Genomic DNA, 13,211 nt, shown 5'->3' with positions numbered 1-13,211 from the left:
CCGAGAAAACTAGCAGCTATTTTCTTAGAAATGCTGCAGCTCCAGAGATGCAGTAGCACCTGTGTGGCCCGTCGACACACACACAGCAGGCAGAGGCTCACACATATAAACACACACTGATCTCTATCTCAATTCAATTAAGACAAACTGCGGCCACACATCGCAGAACACCGACAAAGAAACAGCCCTCGCAAACAAAGATCACACACAAAAAAAACATTATTAGACTCCGCGTCGCGAAACAATCGCGCACGTTCTTTTGTACGTGGCCCCTTTATCTCGTTCCCTGTAAAGGGGAGTGTAGGGATCTGTTCATTACGTGCACATCATTAAGTAAAGCTACATTTTGGCTTTCGTGCTCCTGTGTCTGCTTTTGTTGTGACTTCCAGAAAAAAAAACCCAAAACAAACAAACAAACAAACAAAAAAACCTGATGGATTAGAGCTTCAAATATCCCTGCGAAGACACAACGCACGTCTCCTCTCCGAGTGTTGGTGTGTTTATCTGTGTGTCTGTGATACTATTCTCCCCACAACATAACAGGGCAGAGAAGTGGTTGTCATGGTAACAGTGCATGGGGGCTTGGAGAAAGAGAGGGAGAGGGGCAGGACGAGAAAAGGATGGAGTTTGGGGACAGATTCATTTCATTTCTCCACACAATGAAGGACAGGGAGGCAGAGACTAAAGGTTGTTTAGCTGTGTTTTCACCACACAGCAAACTGACTGTTTTTTTAAATTACATTAGTGGCAAAGATGACGCTGTAAACATTTCTGTAAATGAAGTGGTTCATTCTAATGTCAACGTTTCATTTGAGCCAGATTGTGAAACAAACGGCTTAAACAAAAATCGCGCTTGTTTGTTTGGATTGGTGGGTTGACTTGGTGCGAGAGACAAAGGTTTCAATGTTAAGCTATATATATATAGCTTATGTATAAGCTAGCTAGCTAGCAGGAATCGGTCTATGTAATGGCCAGGGTAGCGACAATGATGCCTGGGCTGTCCTAGGAAAAAGTGAAATTATAGAAGTGCTTCCCAAACTTTCTGTGGCAAGGTGTTACTGCAGTATCTTTGTGCTGCCCAGGGGGTGAGACCCTCATTTTGGAAACTGTAATCAAGGGATCCTGCATATATTTAAACCATACAGTTTAGGTGTTGTTACTAAACAAGCAAAGAATACCAGGAACACTACATCCCGTGATATAAAAATGCATTGTTAAGTGGTGTTGGATGTTTTTGTGGACTAAAATACCCAACGTTCCCACTGGGTTTTTTGTGTGTTAAAATTAGGTTCCTTCAAACAAAAACACAATTTAAAAAAAGCCACAAAATTCTCCCTTCAAGGGTTCAGAGAAATTGACAATTTGTTCCATGTCAAACTATCTTAGCATCAAGCACAGCTTTTAAATTAGGCCTGAAGTGAGACTGTTTTGCTAACGCCTGTCACTGGGGTTAAGAATAAACTTCAAAGACTCAGGCAAATCAGAAAGTCCAGTCTGCTGTGCTTTTATAAAAACATATATTAACAAAAAAGAAAGGAAAAGGCAGAGAGGGTTTTTCTCAGCCGAGAACTGTGATTTGAACCGTTTGAAGGGCTGGAGACAGAGAGATATGGTACGATTTACCAGTTCACGTCACTAAACCATCCACTGTCATCAGTGATGGATAGACCTTCACACAGTCCTGGAGGAGAGTTGGAGGAGAAGGTGTAGTGAAGTGAGCACACTGGTACAACACGCCTCGACAGACTAACACCGTCAGCTGAAGGATGGGTTTCCAGGACGCGGTCTGGTCGGAGCTGCTGTTGCTGCAGTAGCCGCAGCTGTACATGAACGTTTGACGTCGAACAAAATGTTAGCAAACTGGCTGTGATGCTGTAGAAACTGATAGTTTGAAGTCAATATAAAGATGGAGTGTGTTTATAGACACACTCCATCATTATATTGACAAAAGGTTACAGAAGTGTTTCTCAACCTGTAGGTCGTGACACCACATAGGGACGCCTAGAATTCAAATAGGGCCATCTCTACTGTCTAGTAATTTGATTGAAAAAAGTATTTCATAAACTTAGTTCAAACAAAATACACCATTCATTGCGTGTTCACGATATTTAAGACAAACGGAGTGACGACCAGAAACTGGTTTTATTGTTATATCAGAAAGAACAATATGGTGTCATTCTGTATTGTGTATAAAAACATATGTAAAATATATCCTTAAAACTCAATATATCACCAGCCTTAATGACTGTATACTGCTATTAATATATAAAATGCTAACCCTAATGCTACCTTCATTCATCAAATACCTGTTGGGAATATTTAAGGTCTATGAAAATCCTCAAACTTTGGTCACACTATACTGGATAATTAAAACACAGGAAAAAGGTCAACACGAGGCCACAGACTAGAAGTACTGATGTGCGGTGCTGGGAGAAGGCAGTATTATTATCAGCAGTAACCACAGCAACGAAGCAAGGGAACAGTCAAGATAATATATGTTAGACACCATGACACTGAATGGGGAAAGGTATTAACAGGAGGTAGTTGTGGATGGAGTATATGGTATTACTACCTTCATACCGTCCTTATAAATGGTAGTAAAAAGGGACTTGAAGTACAAGTTGCGCACAACATTATTACCAGTTGAGCTAAATTTAGATGAGCCTTTTAGCCGATAATGACTGTTTTCCTCCTCACCTTTTGTCCGTGAAGCACAGAACATTCAATTAATGGCTGTGTTTGAAGAAAACAACAATCTGTGAACGACCTGTTTTTCTAACGTCCTCACGTGAACCTCGAGCATTTCTAATAAACCAACAGCCACAGAGGGAGGAGACAGACTCAACCAGGAACACTTTCTCATCTCGTCCAGCCGACCTCCCAAAATAAAAGCACATAAATATTGAAAGAGGAGCTCCAAAAACATTTACCAGTCTGTAAAGCTCTGTGACGCTGATTTCATCTGGGTCCACCATGCTGAACTCTCGCCGGGGGACCAGGTCCAGGCACAGCTGTCTGTGAGACAAAGATGTGAACAGGAAGTGCACAAAATCAGAAGTATTCATTGTTTTTGTTTTTGTTTTACAATGGTATGATAAATATAAGTGGTACACAGTGGCTTTGTACTGTACCTAGGTCGGCCAGTGACCGGTCGATCTGTGCCATTTATTAAAGGGTTGTTAACGGATTATTAAGAAAAGGTATATTTTCAAAATAAAACATATTTTAAGCTTCATTTAACTGATCATGAACTGGTGTATATGTGTATGTGTTAATGTCAGGACCTCTGTGATTGGTTGAACTCAGTGTTAGTAGAGTACAGAGCAGTGGCCCGCGGGTCGAGTCTGGCCCGCCAAACCAACCAATCCAGCCCGTGACTAGATTCACAAATAAACATCAAAGAATAATTTTAGACAAAAAAAAAGTGATTTTACTTAATTTTGTTTGAGAGTCTGGCCACTACGGTTTCTGTCCAAAAGAATTCCAAAAGACAAATATCAACTATATTTGTCTGTTAGCATATGAGTCCAAAAGACGTTTTATTTTGAAAAAAAAAAAGACCCAATTAACTTTAACTGAAGAAAGTAAATGGAAATGACCAGATTTTTCTTAATTCAGTAATTCAGTTTTTTTAATTCAGTAAATTGTTCATTTTTTCTCTGCAGCCCAGTGTCTAATGACGGGTCCGTGAACCAGGGGTTGAGGAACATTTGAATTATACTGTATACTACAGATGGTCTGTATTATCAACACATATCCATGCATACTCTCAATGTGTACTCTGTGTATAATATTTTCTGTGAGTAGTGGGTGTACATGTGTGGGAGCACAAAAGCACGTATAGCAGAGCGGCCAGATTAGCCTTGTCAATCATCAAATCTTGACAGATCATTCCGGTCTCTAGGAGACGGCGGCCCCGCTGTTCCCTTTACTGTCGTCCCACCACCGCTCTCTTTATATCTTCATCCCTCCATCCGTTCCACCAACACCAACAACTCCCACGTTCTCTCATTTTCCATCTCATCTTTTCTCTCTGTCCTCCTCTGGGCCCGGCTGTCTCCACGGACCGACGCATCACGTGCGAGACTCCACGTCTCCTTGTCAGTAATAAAAGCAGCGCTGGTCAACCGTACAAGCGCACATGAAGAGAAGAAGCCGTTTGAGCCGTCTCTTCCGTCGGGTGAAAAAGAAAATGGAGGTGAGTGCAGAATATTGACTGACAGAAGAATGAAAAAATCCATACGGTGTGAAGACAAAGACGTGTGAAGAAAAGGAGAAACCTGACGGGTGATCAGCGTAGACAGAGGAGCGAAGAAAAAAAAAAAAAAGTCGGTTCAGACGCCCTGGACTTCATAGGGTTAAAACTAGGGATGTCCGATATTAGCATAATTATGTAATATCTGTACGAATCGTTATTGGTTTTTCCTCCGATAATGAATACCCAATAATGTTTTGCCAAATATGGGTACCTTAGTAAAACAGCTGCATATATCGGTATCGGTTGATATCGGAAATTAGGTGTTTGGACAACATCGTCATTTCCGATAACGGAAAAAAAGTTAATATTGAATATCTCTAGTTAAAACTTCAAATAAAAATGAACTGAATAGAAATAAACATTTCACCATCTCTACATAAGGTTAGCTTTCTTGTCATGTAGCCTTATGATGCAACATTGATTTGTCAGGTTTTTTTGCACACATTTGATTCTCTTGTGTCTGCTGACCCTCCAGTACCAGTTTGGACCGGTCAGAACATGTGTTATAATCCAACTTCACACACTGTGTCTGTATTTTCTACTCGTACGTACTCCAGTCAGGACAGCGATCGTGTACAAACCAAAAGCCTAGCGCAGCCGTTCACTTAGCACAGCGCTAATGAAACAGGTCTATGTCATCTGTATCGACATGAGGGAGACAGAAAATAAGGTTTTGGTAAAAGTTAAGTAAGTCACACGTTTAACTATAAACTTGTACAGACCACGCCCCAAAAACCCTGCAACGACACGGAAAAAGCAACGCAGGGCGCTAGCAAATACCTAGCGAGGAAACGAAAAAAAACGAAATAACCAAGTTGTTTTTCATTTGTAAGCGTTTCGTTTTAAAAGCGTCAGGTGGGAACGTCTTAATCCAGCTCGAACCAAAAGTTCAGGCACGAGGCCCAGAGAGTGAGAGTGTGAGACGACAGAAAGAGTAGAGTCACAGCTGAGACAGCAGCTCCGTTCAGGGGCTTTCCCTGTTGTATTTATTAAAATAAAACTGCTTAAAGAGCACTCTCCACTCTGGTTCTCCTTAACGCAGTGGGTCGTGATAAAAGTATGAATGACACCGTTGTTACCTTCTGTTGCTGCTACTACTTTAAATAAAAAAAAAAAGATTTTACATAAAAAGAAGCTCTGGAAAAAAAAAAAAAGAAGATTTTACATAAAAAGAAGCTCTCTGTTGAAACATTGCTTTATGCTTCAAAATAAAACAGAATAAATCTGGATTTCGTGTCTTATGTTACTAATTTATAGATATTTGAGATATCTATGTTCACCAAATATATTTTTCAAAATTTTCTGGACGGACACACTGGGGGCCGGACACTCAAAAAGAATGAAAAAAAAATCACATTTTTGTCTAAAATTATTATTTGATATTTATTGTAGAATCTAGTCATGGTCCAAATTGGACGGTTCAGCGAGCTGAAGTCAGCCCACGAGCCACCAGTTGATAACAGTATTATATTAAGATTTTTTTTTCAGAAGATCAAGATAAAGAAATGATTTTCAGAACATGATTCTCCAGACCTAGAACTTTACTAACGTTCCGTGAAGACATTAAGGAACCACATGGATCTATATAACAGTACCGTGATACGGTTTGTCCCTTTAAGGCCACAGTGAAAGGACTGATCGGTGATTGTTGTTTACTCACTCGTTGCCCCAGTCCAATCTGGCTGTGATGTGCTGCTTAACATCCCTCATGCGGTCATGGGTGAGGTGGCCCACCAGTACCTGCCTCCTGAGGTCCAGGATTTCATTCATCACGTGCCAAAGCCGGTGGAACAAATCCCCCTCGTTCTTCTGGAGCGGGAAAATGGAAAAGGAGAGGAGGCGAGGAGATGAATGGAAAGGAAATTGACAACAAAAGAAGATGTGATTAGAGGGAGAATAAAACGGGGGCAGACGAGGACGACGAGAAAACCACAGGGTTGTAAACATGACATTAGAAAAAAATTCCGTGGAGTGGTAAAGGGCGACCGAGTCTGAGCGGCAGATGGAGACTTCAACGGCGGATCTGTGCAAACGAGCTTCGGTGTCCTGCTGTTTTCTCGCCACAAATGTATGCACTTTGATCGGTGAGAATCCATCAGCTCCGTTTAATCAGCGCCCCAGATAGTTTAATGGGCCGCAAAATACCATCAATCATACCAATGAGCGTGCACCAAAAAGCCGTGAATGTTGGGAGGCGTACTGATCCCCCTCCACCCCGAAAAAGACACAAAAAACTTAACTATTCTCACCACGTAGAGCTGTTTCCACATGGCGCCCCAGTCTCGCAACGTCAGCGTCATCTCTGTGATGACAGAGTCCTCCACCGGGATGACCGTCTCAAACTGCCTGCAAAGGTACAGACTCTGAGGTTAGAATCCACACCAACACAAAAACATAACACAAAGATATTAAAAAAACAAAAGAAACCTGGCATGACTTACCCTTTATTCTTAACATGGGCATTTTTCAGGTGGATGTAGTTGGATGGGAAAATCCCCTTTGGACAGAAGGTGAGCAGGTTAATGAAAAGCACTTGATTCCTGCAGCTTTATCATTTGAGCGTTTAAGTGTGTTGAAATAATTCACATAATCAATACGCGGCTACGAGTGCATTTGTGGGAGAGATGAAGGAGAGACGAGGAGATAAAAGCCAAGAAGGGGGAGAGAAAATATAAAAAAATGGTTCTGCGTGTGTGTATGTGTTTGTATGTGTGTGTGTAAAACATAATATTCTCCAAGAATTAGTGGCAGCTTGAAGTCCCTTCACTCGCCTCCGTGTGTTGCCTTAAATTTCTGCTATTATTCATCTGAACAGAGTTGTGTTTTAATGACAACTCAAGGCTTAGTTTTTGTTTGTGTTTCTTGAAACAGCACTGAATAACAATTTTTAAAAAAAACATGTCAAAACTGCTACTGCCTCACCTTAATGTTAGGATTCTTCAGGATGAATCCTCTGTACCAACCTGTAGACACAGTTAAACAAACGAGAATCTTACACCTGATCTGTATCTCTGTAATATGGTGTTAGTATTGAACACAATGGTTTTCATGAAAACAATCTGGAGGGCAGAAAACAAGAGAAAGAAAAATATCTTTTCTAGTCCTTTAATATAATACATGGAAATAAAGCCGCGGCCTATATTCAGTTTCAGTCTGACTCATTCATGCAGAATCATCAGAATCACTGTCAATGGGAAAAGTCACGCCACATACAGTGTTTCCTAATAGGAAGTCCTCATAATGAGGAACTCATTATGAGGACTTCCTGTCAATCTGCTTCCTGTCAATCTGCTGCTCGCCACAATATAAGCTACAAATATTTATTACATCAGAATAAAAGCAGCAGGTTAGGTTAGAGGAGTTTCACACTCATGGTTTTTTTAAATTATTATTATAAGGACCAGTTTTAATTCCATGAATAATGAACGGTAGATCACTGGTTTGACCAAAGGAAAAATTTTCTGCTCAATGTTTTATATATATATGTAAAAATATACATATTTATATATACAGTATATATATATGCGTGTGTGTATATATATATATATATGTATGTATATATATATATACATATATATATATATATACATACATATATACACATATACATTGAAACATTACATTCGGCATACATTGACTTCCCGTGTTAATTCCTAAACTATAAATACATCCTTCCACAGTCTTCTATCCAGACCGGAGTTATATGTCAGTAAAGTAAAAGTTTGCCCTGGAAGCTACACTTGTGACATGTCAACAGTGTCAACATGAGGCAGAGTCATTAGTCTGTCTGCTCAGCTGTCATCAGCCTGTCTCTCGGCCTCCGCGCTGCTAAAAGGATTTAGGATTTTGTCCCTCCCTCCTGAGCCAGGCATTCCACCGACTGCACTATTGTCTACTTCCTCTTTTCAACACAATATCACATATTGCTGCACGACTGACTGCTCCCTCTGCTGACCGGCTGGCTGGCGGGCTGGCTGGCTGGCAGTCTGACGCTGACACACTCGATGTGAGAGCTTCTGTCTTCCGACAGGAAGTGAAACAAGGTGTGTCAAGAACTGCGGAAAAGGAAGCTGTTGGTGATGACTGAGTTTTTGTGATTTTTGGCATATTTAAGCATTTTTTTCTGAGGGGATGGTGATGCCTCTTATGTTTCAATCTTACTTCAATGTATTCTAATTTTTGGAAGAAGAGACGAAAAAAAAAGTTTCAATTTTTTAACATTTTTGAAGAGGCGACGTTGCAGTGTGGAGTGTAGGAGACGGGAAAAAAAATGAAGAGAAAAACAAAACTCTGTGTGGGCAGGAAGGCGGGAAAAGAAGCCAGCCCTGTGCTGCAGGAAATGGCAGCAAACATGAGTTACCACATGTATTCATCTACTACATGCTGCTGTTGTTTTTTTTACAGCACATACTCTGTCATAACATGCCTGGTGGAACTTTATATACATGAACCACAAACATACGTCTCTGTGTCCTGACATCAATCTGAGATATTTCTGCAAAAAAGTCCTGCCTGTGTTTGTGTAGGAGGAGTCACTTGGTTAGTATTTCTCATGCAAAAACACAAATAAAAGCTCATTTTTTGTACAGTTCTTCTGCTGGTTGTGTGTCTCACCTTCACATTTCTCCAGGATCTGCACCGTGTCTCCAATTTCCAGGGGCAGGCCGTGCTGGACGGTCCCTCGGAAACTGGCCAGCACTGCAACAAAGGGAGGCATAAAACACCCACGTTAGATGATTTTTTTTTAAACTCTTCTGCAGAGTAAGGTAAACATCCTGAGCCAGAATAGGTTAGAAAAATATGGAAAAATATTATGTAAAAAAAAAGAGGGAGAAAAGGTGCGATCAATATCCGTGTAGGTGAAGTAAAACAAAAGTATTTATGCAGATACTGTGAACATAAAATACCACACAGTATTTGAAACATGTTGAACTATTTTTTTTTTTCTAATACAAATGATTGCAACCAACGATTGAGGCACAGAACACACGCATAGGGTTCTGGGTTTGAGCCCCAAGGAACCACATATCCCTAATGGCGCCTCTGGTGGTCTGTGTGAAGACCAACACAAATGAGTGATTTCAATTATTATTTTTATTATTGTCGTTATTGTTGTTGTTATTGTTATTGCTGTTGTTGTTGTTTTTATTTATAGATGCTAAGGAAACATATTGAAGCAGCAATATGTTATTAGACAGAGCCACACATCCCTAATGGCGCCTCCGGTGGCAGTCTGTGTGAATTGCAAAGATCAACACGGTTAACTTACCCATTGTGGAACAAATGGAAGTTTTTAATTATTATTATTATTATTATTATTATTATCGTTATTACAACTATTACTATTACTATTATTATTGTTGTTGTTTATTTGTAGATGCCAGGAAACATATTGAAGCAGCAATATGTTATAAGAGAGAGCAAAATTAACCATTATTTAAGGACAGGATTTAAAGGCTTCAAGGGCCTAAAGTGGCCTGTGAGCCAGGTGTTTGATACCCCTGGTTTAGAAATCAACTGGTTGAATTGTTGTTTACACACAGGTTAAACAAAAAAAGATTTTAAAAAAACTGAAAACAGAACAGAACATTTCAATAAAAATTCAACGGTCCATGAGTGTTGCCTTGCAGTCAGTGAAGGAGTCCTCAACACTGCGTGTGCACACGGACATCTTAATGACTGTATACTGCTATTAATATATAAAATGCTAACCCTAATGCTACCTTCATTCATCAAATACCTGTTGGGAATATTTAAGGTCTATGAAAATCCTCAAACTTTGGTCACACTATACTGGATAATTAAAACACAGGAAAAAGGTCAACACGAGGCCACAGACTAGAAGTACTGATGTGCGGTGCTGGGAGAAGGCAGTATTATTATCAGCAGTAACCACAGCAACGAAGCAAGGGAACAGTCAAGATAATATATGTTAGACACCATGACACTGAATGGGGAAAGGTATTAACAGGAGGTAGAATACACTGTGGATGGAGTATATGGTATTACTAGCTGTGTATCGTCCATATAAATGGTAGTAAAATGGGACTTGAAGTACAAGTTGTCACACACACACACACACACAGAGGCTCTATAAAAGTGTCCACAGGCTCCTGCACTGACAGGAAAGAAGGAAAAAGAAACACACACACAAGTCAACTATTTACATAGTAATGTATGCATGCACGGCGGGTCACACAGAGACATGCATTCACACATGGACACACAGACATGCATTGACGTAAATGGACACACAGGCCGAGGACAGAGACGGCCTCACTCAGACTGGGACTGAGGATGTAAAACAAGTGTCCCCTGTCACCCGGCCACAGCTGAGCACTTTATCTCTGCCCTCCTCCAGGAGGCGACGTACAAAAGCGCGGAGAGATTATATTTAATCCAGAGAAATGTAACCCCAGCTGGATGCACACATGAAACCAGGAGACCGCTGGCTATGATGAGACGGCAAAAAAAAAAAAAAAAAGCCCACTGGAAAAAACCATCTGCTCCAGCCCAGACGCAAACCATCGACTCTTTTGCTGTAAGGCAACATCGCTCACCGGTACTCCACCGCGTATCCCTGTTCAAAACAATTCTGATATCCATTTGTCTGATGGTGAGAATATTCAGAGAAGTGGCTCTCAAAATAGGGAGCGCATACCACTAGTAGTTCATAGCCTCGCCTAAGTGGTCGGCAAAGATTTTTTTTTTTCAGTAAATATTTTTTCTGGCCATATAAAAAAACAATGATGTCTTGCTCTAATGCTAATTAGTATATTATGGTATAATATATTACTACAATGTATTAGGACAGTGGTCTCAGACTTGGTGGCCAGTGCGCCTGTCATTACACTAGGGGGCCACATGAGGTATTGATGCTCAATACAAAAACGCCTGATATTTTAGAAAATGTAAAAGAAAAATAGTTACATTTATGAATACTGTTAAAAAAAATTCAATGAAATTTTAGATTATTGACATCAAATTGTGGGCCAAATTTGAGGAGGTTGTGGGCCAGTGTTGGCCCATGAGCCAGGGGTTTTAGAAAGTTACTCATCAAACTGTAATTTACACTAAAATCAGACTTAAAAAAGAAAATGGTTTCTTTATATTCTATAATATACAGAGAATATTAACTGTATTTTATATTTTATAAAATACAATTTACACTAAAATCAGACTTAAAAAATTAAAATGGTTTCTTTATATTCTATAATTAGAGTTAATATTCTCTGAGTTCATCAAAGAGGACAGCTCGAATTGTTAGAAGTTTTCAAAAACTAGTAAATGAGTTAGTAAGGGAAAATACTGACGTAATAAATGATGTAAAAATCAGTCTCGTCTTCCTGTTCCTCCTACATCTAAATCACTGAGACCCAGCTTATTAACCGTGTCTGTAACTGGAAAAGAATTTCCTTCTTTGATTGTGACGCAAGTTTTAAATAAAAATCTGCAAAAGAAGTGAAATTGAAAAGTCAGATTCAGAGCAAGGGTTGACTGTGGGAGCCCTGCAGCACCCAGGAGAGGATTCATCTGGTTTACCCATCCACCCACTCACCCACGGTAACACAGAGATCAGATCTGCTGACGTGATGAAACAGCATCTCGTGTTGTTCTCTTTGTAACTTCACACGTTTCTTCTCCTCTGTTTTCTACTGCATTTATTACCCGAGCTCCTTCCTGCTCCTCCGCGCTATCAATGGAGCTGCAGAAACACCCCCCCCTGCAGGTGACTGGTCACATCAGAGGCTGCCTCTTAATTTATTCACATGAAACCTGAAACTTCCTATAATCATTTGAAAAACCCAATCACCGCGGTACACACACAGGCAATCACCGCGAACACACCTTTACTCACTGTGTGCCCAGAGCATGAATTATCCAAGTGACTTTCGCAGCCGCAGCAAACTCAATTATTCAGTTTCAAGTGACCTTTTTTTTTTTCCTTGTTGTGAAACTAAAGCTTCTCCGTCTGTCTATCCTGGAGGCAGCTGCTGTCGGTCTGTCTCCAACTGCCCATCATCTGTCGGACTCTAACTGTCTGTCAACTGTGTGAAATGACTAAAACAGTTCAATCAATGCAACAAGAAAGACAGAATATGTTCAGTAGTGAGTATTTGTACAGCACATAATTGACCCAAAGTACTTTACAGTGCAAAAATAAATAAGTAAAGAACGATACAGCGGGTCCTCGACTGACGTTGTGGTTCGGTTCCTAGCAGTGACCTAACGTGGATTTCTGTCAAAAGTCTGAGCTTACATACAATTACATATCACGAAATACAAAAACTGAACCTCATGGCCAGGAACCTATTGCTTTTACAAGGAGTTAGTCATAGGGAACAACAACGAAGATTTGCGGCCAGGTAACGGAGAAACTCCGTAGGTCGTAATCGGAGGAACCTCTGTATAAATAAAAGCTATAAAACCCAGGAAACGCTGAGCTACTGAAACATGTTTAGTCTAAAAAACTAGTCAAAAGTCAGGGGTCAATGTCAAGGAAAATAGATTTGTTTTTAAGAGTTTATTTTAAAACGGGCAGAGTGTCAGCCAATCAGCAGGAGCAACCAAAAGAGAGTGATCAGCCGAGCTACAGTACATGGGGGAGCTGAAGTGTAAAGTGAAATTATAAAGAACATAAACAGAGAGAAACATGACATTGGCGGTTGTTCCAGCGTGTATAACTGATGACTCTTTGTCTCTCCTTCAACAAGGACCGATAACTCCGGCTCAGAGTCAGACGCTACAAGACGCTGCCCCCCTGGGTCACATGGAGGACATTGCTATTCTTAACCAGGTCTAAATGAGGCAGTACACAAAGATGACAGGGTGGGAGAACAATACAGCTGGAAACACACGGGGAGAAGTGGAATGACAAAGAAATAAACGGAGAAAACAAATCACACGGTACAGTAGATGTTTTCCACACGGGGGGTGGGGGCGGGGGTGGGGA

At 40.5% G+C, this 13,211-nt stretch overlaps 1 protein-coding gene across 1 annotated transcript in view; it reads right to left on the bottom strand.

The window, feature by feature from the left end:
• The window catches only part of dock4b (dedicator of cytokinesis 4b), a 133,733-nt gene that overhangs the window by 87,870 nt on the left and 32,652 nt on the right, over positions 1-13,211 (bottom strand). Inside the window, exons 2-7 of the mRNA XM_017034035.2 lie at positions 8,873-8,956; positions 7,181-7,221; positions 6,700-6,755; positions 6,508-6,604; positions 5,919-6,067; positions 2,931-3,015 (exon numbers count right to left, since the gene is read on the bottom strand). Coding sequence (XP_016889524.1) covers positions 2,931-3,015; positions 5,919-6,067; positions 6,508-6,604; positions 6,700-6,755; positions 7,181-7,221; positions 8,873-8,956 — 512 coding nt within the window. The remainder of the gene's footprint in view (positions 1-2,930; positions 3,016-5,918; positions 6,068-6,507; positions 6,605-6,699; positions 6,756-7,180; positions 7,222-8,872; positions 8,957-13,211) is intronic.

The sequence above is a fragment of the Cynoglossus semilaevis genome, chromosome 8, assembly GCF_000523025.1.
Source record: "Cynoglossus semilaevis isolate Cse_v1.0 chromosome 8, Cse_v1.0, whole genome shotgun sequence".
Lineage (NCBI taxonomy): Eukaryota > Metazoa > Chordata > Actinopteri > Pleuronectiformes > Cynoglossidae > Cynoglossus > Cynoglossus semilaevis.
The sequence above is the reverse complement of the archived record's forward strand: the minus strand, read 5'-3'. Positions and strand labels throughout refer to the sequence as shown.